This window comes from Ambystoma mexicanum, chromosome 1p (genome assembly GCF_040938575.1).
Source record: "Ambystoma mexicanum isolate Mex_15411 chromosome 1p, UKY_AmexF1_1, whole genome shotgun sequence".
Classification (NCBI taxonomy): Eukaryota; Metazoa; Chordata; class Amphibia; order Caudata; family Ambystomatidae; genus Ambystoma; species Ambystoma mexicanum.
The window spans coordinates 40,193,020-40,206,471 of record NC_090921.1 but is presented as its reverse complement, the minus strand read 5'-3'; the positions used below and the strand labels follow the sequence as shown (position 1 = coordinate 40,206,471).

At 43.5% G+C, this 13,452-nt stretch overlaps 1 protein-coding gene across 1 annotated transcript in view; it reads left to right on the top strand.

The window, feature by feature from the left end:
• Positions 1–12,622, top strand: part of LOC138565696 (zinc finger protein 271-like) — a 135,459-nt gene extending 122,837 nt beyond the window's left edge. The window contains exon 3 of the mRNA XM_069642998.1: positions 9,652–12,622. Within this exon, the coding sequence (XP_069499099.1) occupies positions 9,652–11,390 (1,739 nt within the window). The 3' untranslated portion in view covers positions 11,391–12,622. The remainder of the gene's footprint in view (positions 1–9,651) is intronic.
• Positions 12,623–13,452: the final 830 nt, after the last annotated feature.

Genomic DNA, 13,452 nt, shown 5'->3' with positions numbered 1-13,452 from the left:
AAACACCCAGATTCAATGTTCCCAGAAAGGGGGGGGGGGCCTAGTTTTTAAAAAACAGCAACAATGTAAACCACCCAGATTAAACTTTCCTGAAATGTCGCATCCGGTTGACGGCTGCAGGCTTCTTGCCTCCTCAGCTGACACCATCTGGAGCGGTCTCTGCGGGAGCTGTCCTTTGCCTAGGGGTCCTTTGCCGCAGGGGCTGCCACAGGCCGTGTGGCTTCCCTGAGGGAATTGCTAAAGTAGGGCAGTATGCCCAATCCGGGGCGGGGGAGGGGTTGACAGAGGGAGGGAGCGAGGGAGGGTGGCAAGGACAGGAAGAGTGACAGGCACTGATGCTTCAAGGCGTCCGGTGTAGCAAGGGTTCAGGATTCAACCAATAATGTTAAATGGCCCATGGATAATCATTCAAATAAATAAAGCAGCCGTTGGAAAACAAACTCACCCAAGGTGGATGCAGATGGAAGAAAAAAGGTGTACTGGAGTGAGGCGTCCTACACACAGGTGACATTTGAACAGATTTATTTAACAGATAGAAAAAGGCCCATCACTCCTTTCTGCTATGGCATTTTCCCTACCTACCCAAGGAAATAAAGGGATGTTAGTCATCAGGATGATAGTCAAAAACAAGATAACCGTCCTCGTTCCCAAACTCCTAAACTAGCCCTGCCACTAATAAAAAAAACCTAAACCTGAAATATACCAGGAGAATGACTCCCTTCTCCTGGCAATAACAAAAGTGGTCTTGCTGGGCGTAGTTATATAGTTCATCAAACAGTTTGGTTTTCTAGTGGAAGACTCAACTATGAGAATGACTCCCTTCGCCTGGTTCACAAAGTTCCAATTCCTATGGATAGCTCACAAGTCAATTCCACAGATGATCCTTTCTTGGCCAACAAACAGTCAATCCTTCTCAACTGACAAACACTCTTGACCGAATCAACAACGAGATGTACTATGAGACTGCCTCCTTCTCCTGATTCAATCACTCTACCTTTTATTGTTTTTATGAGACCTTGCAACTTGTTCCAAGCTTCTTTTAAAGTACTTGAAAAAATAATACACTCCTTTTTCTGAGGGAACTCACTCCCACAACATTTATCAGACTGTGTTCAGATTGATTCCAAGTAGTGATTCGAGGGATATTACACCCGATGCACTCTTCCTTTCAGATACAATGAGGGAGATTACTCCTGAAGCACTCTTTAACGGTCACACTTTGTCCAATCTTGGAGCACACTTGTGAAGAAATAATTAGCAAGAACATTCCCAAGAGCAGAGTTTATCGGTAAGTCCTCAGATGCTGTTGTGTTCTTTTCAGCAAGCACTAAGAGATTTGAGGGGCATGAAGCACGATTTCACGAACACTCCAGGTTGAGGAGTTTGTTCTTAGTTCAGCTTCCCTTATTGTAAAGACTGGAGAGGGGGTCTGTACTTCTGCTCTCTATATGGTAGAGGAGAGGCACAGAGGACCCCAGCCAAGATTCTCTATTGGGGTAGCAATGGACGAGCAATCAAGGCCTAGCTTCTCAGGAGGTGATGCAGGCTGGTTCTTAAGTACAATGTAGTCCCCAAGTCCCCACAAAGGAATGTCCACACACTGTATTAGTTAAAACACAGTCTTTATATAATTAAGTTCAAGGTTATGTACACAATCACAATAACTCATTTTGTGCTCAGTAAATCTACAATGGCAAATATATACAGTTCTAAGTGGTACCACAATTATCAGATTTCATTAAAGTGCATCAACTGTACTCTGGTTAAATGTCACAGAAATCAAATAAAGGTAACCAACAATAGACATAGGAGGAAAGCAGTTGGTTAGAATAATTGGCAGGATACTGCCCTCTACCACTAGACACAGTTCTGTGTGGAGATCCACCCCCACCTGGGCAACCTGTAAAGTAAAGATATATCACAAGCCCAGTCCATATATTGTCCTATACGTCGTATTGCCTTCTATAATGTTTCTACCACCCCAATGTACCTGGAATAGCAGAGTTTGACGACGAGTCGTCGACAGATCCTTCTTGAGCGCTCCCTTTAAAGCAGGAGCCACGGATTGCCGAGATCCCTCAAAGGAAGTGAACATGGCATTGAGGCGGCAGCTTCGGTCCCAGCGGTGCTCGTCGACGACGGAGCAAAGGCATCCTACAAGGAAAAGGCATGCGGGGCAGCTCGATGCCGATAGTTCAGGATCGCAAAGAGTTTGTGAAGAACTGTGGCCCAGCAAGAGCGTCGAGTCGTCCGGCGTCTCTACGGTCATTGGGTGGTGGGAAACCCACCGGCGGATGCTCCTTGGCGCGTCGACGGCCTGGTCTTCTCCGGTGGGAAAAGGTGAGCGGCGGTGCGGGCGAGCGCGTCAGTGAATCAAAAAGTCTTAGGCAGAGGAGCATTGCGGCAGCGGTCGTCGATGGCACGTCATCAAGCAGTCCCCTCTTCTGGTCAACACGGCTTCGATGGGTCTCCATCGGTTATAGCAAACCTGCGAACCCTGGTCGACGACTGTTGACAGAATGTCCGGTGCTTATCTTCGTTCTCCTCGGCGGCCCCTGTCTCCGGTCGGCAGCTTTTCGAGGGTCTGACTTCCAGGGAGCTTCAGCAAAGGTTAGCGGTGCTTGATGGTGCCTCGGAGCACAGGAAGAGGACGCCTTATCAGGTCCTCTCTTGGATCAGTCTCGACGGCTTTCGGCGAAGGGAGACTGCAGTCAACCTTCTTATTCAGGCTCGGCTTTGAGATTCAGCTTCAGTTTCAATGTTAGTTTCAACTCCAGCTTCTGAACGGTTTCTAGCAGTGAAAGGCCCCCAGATATACTAGTTGATCTCCCATTCATTCTGCTGGGTCACACTCGGGCAACCAATAACTCGGAAGGGCAGTCAGCAGTCAGTCAGCCAATTAGGCATACAGTGCATTCAGGCCATTCTCCTCCCTCTCAGACACTCACAACAAGGATTGTGTATTGGGACAAGTACCCAGCCATTCAACACTACACACTGCATTCATACCAGTTTCGGCAAGGCTGTCTCGGTAATTGTGTCAAACACCAGAAACCAGACATCCACAACAAGAAGTGCATATTGGTCACACACTCCATTCACCCAGGACCCACCCACAGCAAGTACCCACAAGCAGTCACCGAGAAGGCTACAGCCAGTCCCGCCTGGACTTCACAACAACACCATATATGGAACTTCCACCCAGCAGCCAGTCAGGGGGAAGGGACAGAGTCAGGGCCTCCCAGGACTTTGGGAAAACAAGTTAACCGGCAATAGAAAGCAAGAGGCCACGGGGGCCATCTTGTTTTCTATCAGGAGTCCACTGATTCCAATGGCAGGGACTGGGTATCCCAAAATGGAGGATACTCAGAGCACCTGTCAAATCCAGCATGGAGCTGCCACCAGCCCATACCTTGCTGTGTGGTCCACACACAGGTGCCCAAAAACATACACTAGGGTGTAAAGACCAGAGGGGGGGGGTCTGCACTTACGCTCTCTATATGGTAGAGGGGAGGCACAGAGACCCCTGCCAAGATTCTCTATTATTGGTATGTGGTCGAGCAATCAAGGCCTAGCTTCTCAGGAGGTGATGCAAGCTGGTTCTTCCTTCGTAGTCCCCGAGCACCCACGAAGGAATTTCCACACACTGTATCGGTTAAAACGCAGTCTTTATATAATTAATATTTAAGGTCATATACATAATCACGATAACTCACTTTGTACTCCGAAAATCAACAATGGTAAATATGTACAATTCTAAAGTGGCGCCACTAACGTTACTCGATCTTATTAAAGTGCATACGGTCAGAATGACACAGAGATCAAGATAAAGAGGAAACCAGCAATAGAGAGAGGAAGGAAAGCAAGATGGTTGAGCAATAGGCAGAATACTGGTAACTACCATTAAACACTGCTCTGTGTGGAGATCCCCCCCACCTGGGCAACCTGTAGAAGAAAGATACAAGCCCAGTCCATATATTGTTCACACTAGACTTTCCAATAGTTCGGCAACCCCAAAGTACCTTGGCGTTGTAGCGTTCCGCGTCGGGGAAATCGACAACCCTTCTTGAGTGTCCTTCCTTTCAGGCAGGAGTCACGGGTCGTCAAACATCCGACGGAGAACAGATTGAGCTACGATGGTGAAGTGGCCGCGTCGGTCCTAGCGGTGCTCCTTGACGGGGAAGCGTAAACGTCTTGCCAGGAAGAGGTGTGCGGGGCACCTCGTGTCATTAGTTCTGGACCGCAAACAGTTGAAGAACTGTGGCCCAGAAAGGGCGTTGAGTCGTTGGTGTCTCTGTGGTCTTTGGGTGGCGGGAAACCCACCGGTGGATGCTCCTCGGCACGTCGACGGTCAGGCCTTCTCCAGTAGGATACGGCGGCGACGATGCAGATGAGAGCGTCCTTGGATCAATGAATTTCTTAAGCAACGGGAGCACAGCGGCTCCAGTTGGCGATGGCGGTCGTTGACAGTCTGGGTGCTTCTCCTTGGAGTTCCGCAGCAGTCCCCGTATCGGATCGACAGCCTGTCGAAGGTCTGTCTACCAGGGAGCTTAGGCAAAGATCAGCTGTGCACGATGGTCCCTCGTAGCTCGGGAAGAGGGCGCCTTACCAGGTCCTCTCTGGGTCAGTTCTTGAAGCACAGCAGCTTTCTGATTGCGAAGGAGAGCAACAGCAATTCTTCTCGTCCAGCAGGGCTTCAGGATCAAGCTTCAGTTACTCCAGTTACTCGTCGTAGTGGACTTCAGCTTCTCAACACGATTCCTAGCAGTGAGAGGTCCCCAGGTATACTGTTGATCTCCCATTCATTCCGCTGGGTCACACTCAAGCATCCAATCACGACTACGGGCATTCATGCAGGCAGCCAATCAGGCACACAAGGTATTCAGGCCATTCACTTTTCTCCAGACACTCACAACAAGTTATGTGTATTGGGACAAGTACCGAGCCATTCAACACTCCAAGAATACGGTTTCGGGCAGGGCTGTCTCAACCATTTTGTCAACCAGATACTAGACTACCACAACATAGAATGTATATTCGTCACACACTCCATTCACCCAGGTCCAACCCACAGGCGTACCCACAACATACGGTCGTTGGGAAGGCTCCAGCCAGTCTGGTCGGCACTTCCCCACACTACCATATACAGAACTTCCACCTAGCAGCCATTCAGGGGGAAGGGACAGAGGCAGGGCTTCCCGGGACTTTGGGAAGATCAGGGTAACAGGTGATGGAAGGCAAGAGGCCATGGGGGCCATTTTGTCTCCATCAGGAAACTACCGATTCCAATGACAGGGCCTGGGCATCCCAAAATGGAGGACCCTCAGGGCACCAGTCATTTCAGCACGGAGCTGCCACCAGCCCGTACCTTGTTCTGTGGGTCACACACAGGTGCCCAAAAACATACACTAGGGGCACAGGGCTCTTACCCCACCCATGGGTGCCATAAGGGTATCCCACGGGTCCATTCACCAAACCAAAGGAGAGAGAGCTGCACTGCCAGGAGTCCCACATGGACTCCTGGGCAGAAAACAATACAGCACAAATGAAAAAGGACTACAGGACAAGGACAGGGAGGCCCTGTCCCTCCAATGCATTCCCAGCATCACAGAAGGTCTGTCACAGGGCAGCGTCCCTGCTGGCAACACAGTTTTTTGCATTTGTAACGATGGTGATGGGGGATTCAAACAAATTAAGATAGGATTGGAGGATGTTTGGTAGCAATTATATCATATTTCCGTTTTATCATGTTTAGTTTGGGCTGAGAAATGCGTTCAAACACAAGTGAGGGACCAGGAATCCTCTTAGGCAGAGGTCACTGTTGGACATTAACAAATTATGTTTGCTCTACTTCACCTGCACACATTTGCCATTTTACCTGTCTGATTGAGCTCTACAAGCTCTAAAAATATATAGTTTTAGTCACGTGTGTTATTTTTTTGCTGCTACTCTCCCAAACTTCAGTACAGTGCAACTAAAATCAACTACTATCGCCAACAGCAAGGGGTGGCGGTGGGTACGAAATATGCTCCAGCTCGAGCAAATCTCTTTATGGGGGTGCTTGAGGATAAAGTGGTTTATACAGACAAGGCATTCAGAGACCAGGTGGTTTTATGGGCTTGCTACATCAATAATAATAATGATTTGGAAAGGCAGTGCACAATAACTTGAAGAATTCACGGAGAGATTGAACCACAATAATGCGGGAATTTAATTTATTGTTCACACAAGTCAAAGTAATATCACTTTTTGGATCTTAATATATATGTAGTGGAAAATCAACTCTTCACCAAAACATACCGCAAAGAAACTGACGTGAACTCTACCCTATATGCGACAAGTTGCCACTACAAGCCAGTCAAACGCATTATACCTACTGGTGAATTCATACGGGCATGCAGGAACTGCCAATACCATTCCAAATTTGAGGATAAATGTGAACTATTATCCACATGATTCGATACCAATGGAAACACTTCAAAAAAGCCTGAAAAAAAGCGAGCCACCTAACACAAAAACAAACACTAATCTCAAAAAACTAATTAGGGACACCGTCTTTTATAACTAAATGTTGTCAAGTCAACTACAATATAAGGAAAATCCTATGCCAAAATTGTCACCTTTTGAAACTGGGCCCACATATTTCGAGATATGTGGACGAAGGTCCTAAAATAATCTTCAAAAAGGCTAAGACTTTAAGAAATAACCTGAGCCCATCACTACTCCCACAAGTCTAAACTATTCCAACGCCGACCTGGCTTAAACCAGACATCTCAGGCTTCAGAAAATGTGGGACTTGCACACAATGCAAACATGCTCATGAGAACACCAACTTTTTCCAAGTCAAGCAAGGCACCAAAATGAGGCTAAAAGAACACATAAATTGTAGGACAAAATTTGTGATTTACGCCATAATCTGTGTGTGAGAGTTTATATGCATAGGAAGTACGATAAGGGAAAGTCGAACACAAAAAAGAGAACATTTATCTACAATTGGAAGCCAAAACCCATGTTGCCTCTTGCAAACTATTGGCAAAAAGAACCCCAGATGGACTGCAAACAAGACATCAAATTAATTGGACTACAAAAGGTCACCCTTGGTAGAAGGGGCGGAAATCGAGAGAATGCACTCCAACAAACTGAGGCAAGATTCTACATGCAACGGACCATACCATCACAATAAACGTAACAATTGACATACGATAGGAACAAACTTAAACACATACCTTTCAGTGTGGAGCAAGACAACCTGTCTCTTGGAGCAATATGTAACTACAGAATACCGACATTATAAATATCATACTAGCAAACTTGTAATGGACGGCACATAGGGGTTGTAAATGCTACACTGGTATAAATGGGATATATTCAAATATAGCAATGAGGACAATTCCATAGGATAAATGTATGTGCGCAAATAACAAGGCACTATTTCGACACATTTATTTCCTAGTGTGAGACAGGACACCTCACTTTCAGGCAACTAATTGGATATTGATCGCTTTTAGGCACATGATTAGGTACTGATTATGATCTTACAAACCCAGTAAACCGTATTGAGAACCGGAAACAAATCAATATTAGAATGGTTCCTTAATTGATTCATGGGCAATTGAAGTTGGAAATATAAATATGGTACTTGACACTTGCAATTTGAGAGCCGTAATCGGCGATCTCCAAATAGCAATAGGGACCTAATATGTAACAATGGCAATGTCCATAAACATCAGTGGCGCAGCGCAACACTCGATTTTATTTGGTCAGCCAATGTAACGAATGCGAGGGAATGTTGTCACAGCCAGCAAGCTTGATATAAGGATTGGTATCATTAGGGTTCTCAGACATCATAGTATTATACATATCAAGTCTATAAGGAAATCCAACCCTTACACTGATTACAATGCTTAAGAAATCCCAAAAGACAGCGGCCGGAGACAGCACAGGTTAGAAAGAGAGGACACCCACTGCTTCCTAACCATGGCAACACTAACAATTGCAGAGCTACGTGGCTTTTCTCCTGTGCCTCAGAGAGCTGACGCTGCGCGGGGACCAACCGATCGAACGGTAAGCACGAAATTTAATACTTCCAATATGCGAGGATCTATAATCAACGCTGACGACCATTTTCACAAAATGTAATGCATATGGTAGAGATCAGCATTAACGTGGTTGTCTCCAGACACCGTATTACAAGTAAGCCACTAACTCGGTAAGCAAGCAACTAATTTTCAGGCATTTTTCTCTACAGTTACGCTTAAGTATAGCATAGCTAAAAGCACAACCCAATATATGATATTTTACAATAACTTAGGCGGGCAACCACATTCGCGATATTGGGATCCTAAATTTGAACAAACGCAAATGAGAATGCAGTAACACATCAGGTTCATGCAGATGTGATACCGCAAGACAAATAACTCCATTTTATACACATTCACCACTATTAGCATAGCAATAAAATGTTACATTATATTACAGGTGGGATTTAACCCGTAATACCTTCACTAAAACTTCCAGGGAATACTTATCATACATACAGGTGGTAAGACAAGACTTCTTTTCTTTGATCTCAATGTAAGAGTGAATCTTTGATTGTAAAAGGATACCGGTTTCTTCTTCGTTCTTTAGCTCATGAAATCAAAAAGGACCTCAATTACGCAGTCACTTTGACTCATAGGGATGTACTGTTTTACAAGGACGATGCAGCCTTTTTGTTTGTTGAGACCGCAAGAATACAAATAGAGATTGACTGAAATATTTTTAATCAAACCACGCCGTATCAGGAAAATAGATTGTGGTACAAAGAATATATAACTGCTGAAATGAAACATTAACTCTGATATACACAGGAGCATCTAACTATGGTCCAATGCCTGTTTTATTTGTTCTTTTCTCTCTTTATTTTCATATTTTTTGGTTTTCTGCTTTTTTGTTTATTACTTTGTCTCTGACCCTATACACTCCTCCCCTTCACCACTCCTATATCTCTAACTGTGAATACGTTTTGATTTATTTCAAACCTTATGCAGAAATAATAGTTCTGGTTGTTACAAATGCCCTGATTTGAGAAAGGCACCAGTTGTGCCAAAACACGTGTTATCAAAGGGCCTCTACAATGGGAGTTCCATCATACCTATTTGTATGAATAAAACTGTTACAAACCAGGCTCTGATTGTGGCTTAGGTGATTGGTGAGGACATAACACTAAAATCTTTGTTGATTTCTAGGTCATATTTTCATGTTATGTAGACATTCTCCACCTTTTAGCACACAATCTGGCATTGTTGACTGCTCAGAGACCACAGTCTGAGCAGCCTGACAGCTGATCCAGGTCCCACACAACAAGGAAAAAACTATTTGCACCCACAAACTAAATGTGTGTGCTGATGCGGTTTAATAAAACCAAAAATTGACCTGATGCCATGTTGGCGTCACCCTTAGCTCACCCAAAGAAGTGGTGTCCTTTTACGTGTTACTTATTGCATTATAAATGCCAATCAAAATTGTCTCTCTTTGTCACCTCTATTAATCATGATAGTTGCGTAAATAGAGGTTGTACTTTTCTATCTGTTGTAGTGACTGAATACAAAAGAACCTTGGTGCTGTGAAGTGGAATAAAATAAATACTGTAATCTTTCCTTATTTCAACAGAAAGTTGGGCCATTACTAAGACCAAGAGGTTGCGAGGAGCTGACCCAAGAAGGAGTGCTGTCCAGAGGAAGAAGAGAAATGTTGCAGAAGAAGGACATGGCCAATCCACTGCACGGGACAAGAAATCAACAAGCTTGCAGGATAGTCAAACACCCAGCGCATGTACCGAACGTGGGGAAAGCTTTACAGATCCATCCAACATCGCAGGGCATCGTGGATGCCCTATTAAAGGGAAACCCCCAAAATGCATGTTCTGTGGAAATCGGTTTACCCAGCATTCACAACTTAAGATGCATTTGAGGAACTGCTTCAAGGAGCAAGCTTTTCCAGGCAGGGTAATTGGAAAGTGCTTCCCTAACCGGTCCAGCCTTCTCCTGCAGAAGCGATCCCACAGGGGAGAAAGACTTTATAAGTGTATAGAGTGTGAAAAATGCTTCCCTCTGCGCTCCAATCTGTCCACACATCAGAGGATGCATACAGGAGACAGGCCATACCATTGCACTATATGTGATAAAAGCTTACCTCTGAAAGCCAAACTAGACAAACATCAGAGAATCCATACTGGGGAGAGACCATACCAGTGCACTGCATGTGAGAAAAGCTTTGCTCAGAAATCCACTCTAGACCAACATCAGAGAATCCATACTGGGGAGAGGCCATACCAGTGCACAGCATGTGAGAAAAGCTTTACTCATAAATCCAATCTAGACAAACATCAAAGAATCCATACTGGGGAGAGGCCATTCCAGTGCACTGCATGTGAGAAAAGCTTTGCTCTGAAATCCACTCTAGACCAACATCAGAAAATCCATACTGGGGAGAGGCCATACCAGTGCACTGCATGTGAGAAAAGCTTTACTCATAAATCCAACCTAGACCAACATCAAAGAATCCATACTGGTGAGAGGCCATTCCAGTGCACTGCATGTAAGAAAAGCTTCACTCATAAATCCACTCTAGACAAACATCAGAGAATCCATACTGGGGAGAGACCATACCAGTGCACTGTATGTGAGAAAAGCTTTACTCTGAAATCCACTCTAGACCAACATCAGAGAATCCATACTGGGGAGAGACCATACCAATGCACTGCATGTGAGAAAAGCTTTACTCTGAAAACCACTCTAGACCAACATCAGATAATCCATACTGGGGAGAGGCCATTCCAATGCACTGCATCTGAGAAAAGCTTTACTCTGAAATCAACTCTAGACCAACATCAGAGACTCCATAGTGGGGAGAGGCCATACCAATGCACTGCATGTGAGAAAAGCTTTACTAATAAATCAAACCTAGACAAACATCACAGAATCCATACTGGGGAGAGGCCATACCAGTGCACTGCATGTGAGAAAAGCTTTACTCTGAAATCCACTCTAGACCAACATAAAAGAATCCATACTGGGGAGAGGCCATTCCAGTGCACTGCATGTGAGAAAAGCTTCACTCAGAAATACACTCTAGACACACATCAGAGGATCCATACTGGTGAGAGGCCATACCAGTGCACTGCATGTGAGAAAGGCTTTGCTCATAAATCCACTTTACACAAACATCAGAGAATACATACTGGGGAGAGATACCAGTGCACTGCATGTGAGAAAAGCTTCACTCAGAAATACACTCTAGAAACACATCAGAGGATCCATACTGGTGAGAGGCCATTCCAATGCACTGCATGTGAGAAAAGCTTCACTCATAAATCCAGTCTATACAAACACACAAGGATTCATACTTAGGAGAGCCCGTAATAGCATATAGGGTGTGTTCAAAGCTTTTTTTTTTATTGTGTTTGGTTACATAGAAAACCTTTACAATGATTAAATGATGATACCTAAGAACAATATTTCATCAATTCATTCATAAAATACCATATTCACAAATTTAAAATGTCAACAAATCTCTTATCACATTTTTTCTTTTACAATGGACATACTCAAATTAACATTTTCCACAAAAACAGAACATTTCTCTTTCAGTACATACATCATTATAACGAGACAATAAACATTTAAATATACCACACCATGACTTAATATTATCATACCAAAACTAAATAATCTATACCTCACTTACACATGACAATAAAATTTCATCAACCACTACTAGGATTCTAGTTAATTTGATAATGAGATCGGTGCTATTACCCCACATGCAGTTCATCCATAATGAATTCCTAGATCAAACAGATCCTGTACTCAAATGGTGTCCAAATTATGTAAACTCTTAGATCCTCAAAATACTCACAGAACATCACCAGGTGTTTGAGACTTTCAACCTCATTTTCATTTTTGCAGAAACATTTCCCCAACTGTACACTGGTATCTTTTGGCTCTCTTTTCCCAGAATTGTATGTGTTCATTTGTGTAAAATTGATTTAATTTGGAACGCAAATACATTTTCCTGGCAATTACACATGGAAATTGTAATAAATACTTTGGCCGATCAACCCATTTCCTTCTAAAAGTAGCACATTTCAAATATGTCTTATATCTCCCGTTCCGACTGCATATACCAAAAAAAGATTGAAAATTCCTTTAGCAGCAGGGGAGTCCTGCAACCAACTCTTCCTTTGATACTGCGATCAAGTCTAATATTACATTCATTTTTGTTACGAATTTGGTCAGAGATGGCAGCGACCCTGCTGCTATCATTGCTTTAAGATCTATTACTGAATTACTAGGGGGAGATAACATTTTTACATAATTGTTCAGCATTCTCCAATGCCATTTTACTGATACAGGTAATAGACCGAATTCGTGGCATACTATATCATTTGGTATTGTGTGCGCCAAACCCAACACCTTTTTCCACATTTTCCCTTGCATTATGTCCAGAATATCATCTATCTCAGTAGTGCAAATGTCTAGAATGAGGTAATCGCTGCTTCAATTTTGAGCAGATAAAATTGGATAATTGGCATCATTGAGAAATTACAATATTTGCAGTAAATACACATTTGAGCTGTCAATGGTTTAAGTTTTTCATTCATACGCTCCTTCCACCATTTCTTAGAGCATTTATCAGATAAGGTGTATCCCAAGTACCTTATGGTTTTCACAGTTTCAAGAATTACATTTCCAATACTCCACTCAAATTTTAGCACCTTTATCTTCCGATCTGAAAAAATAACAATTTGAGATTTTGATTGATTTATGATTAATTGTGAGATTCTGCAGATTTTTGCAAAAGATTAAGTTTGGTCTGGAGCCCAAAATGCGTTTTTATCAAATATCATAAATTCATACGCGAACCCGATATAATTCAGTTTCAGATGCCCAAGTTGGACTGGAAAAATAATTGCATCATTTCTCAAGGTCTAAAATATACAAATTGAATAGAACCGCTGCCAATTAACAGCCTTGTTTCAACCCAACTTCTGTCGAGATTTTGTCTGTGAGTGCCCCCTCTGCGTTTAAACGTACTCTATAGGTAGGAGAGGAGTTTAAAAGTGTGATAAGTGCTACCAAATGAGGAGGGAACCCTAAGTATATCATTTCTGCCCACAGAACTTCTCTAATCACTGTGTCAAATGCTGCGCTTAGATCTAAAGCCGCCAGATATACAGCCCCTACGTGAGGGTGCTTTGTTTGGCACTGAAGATGGGCGATAATTGTTGCGTTCAAGAGACAACCTATCAGTTTTGTAAACTTGATCTGAAATTTAGGCAGAGTATTATGCTTGTTCATATAAATTTGTAATTCTTTCAAAATCAGTTGCATAAAAACTTTAGAAGATGCATCATTTAGGGCAATTGGTCTAAAATTTGACGGTTCACTTGCTATTGCTTTTTTATAAACC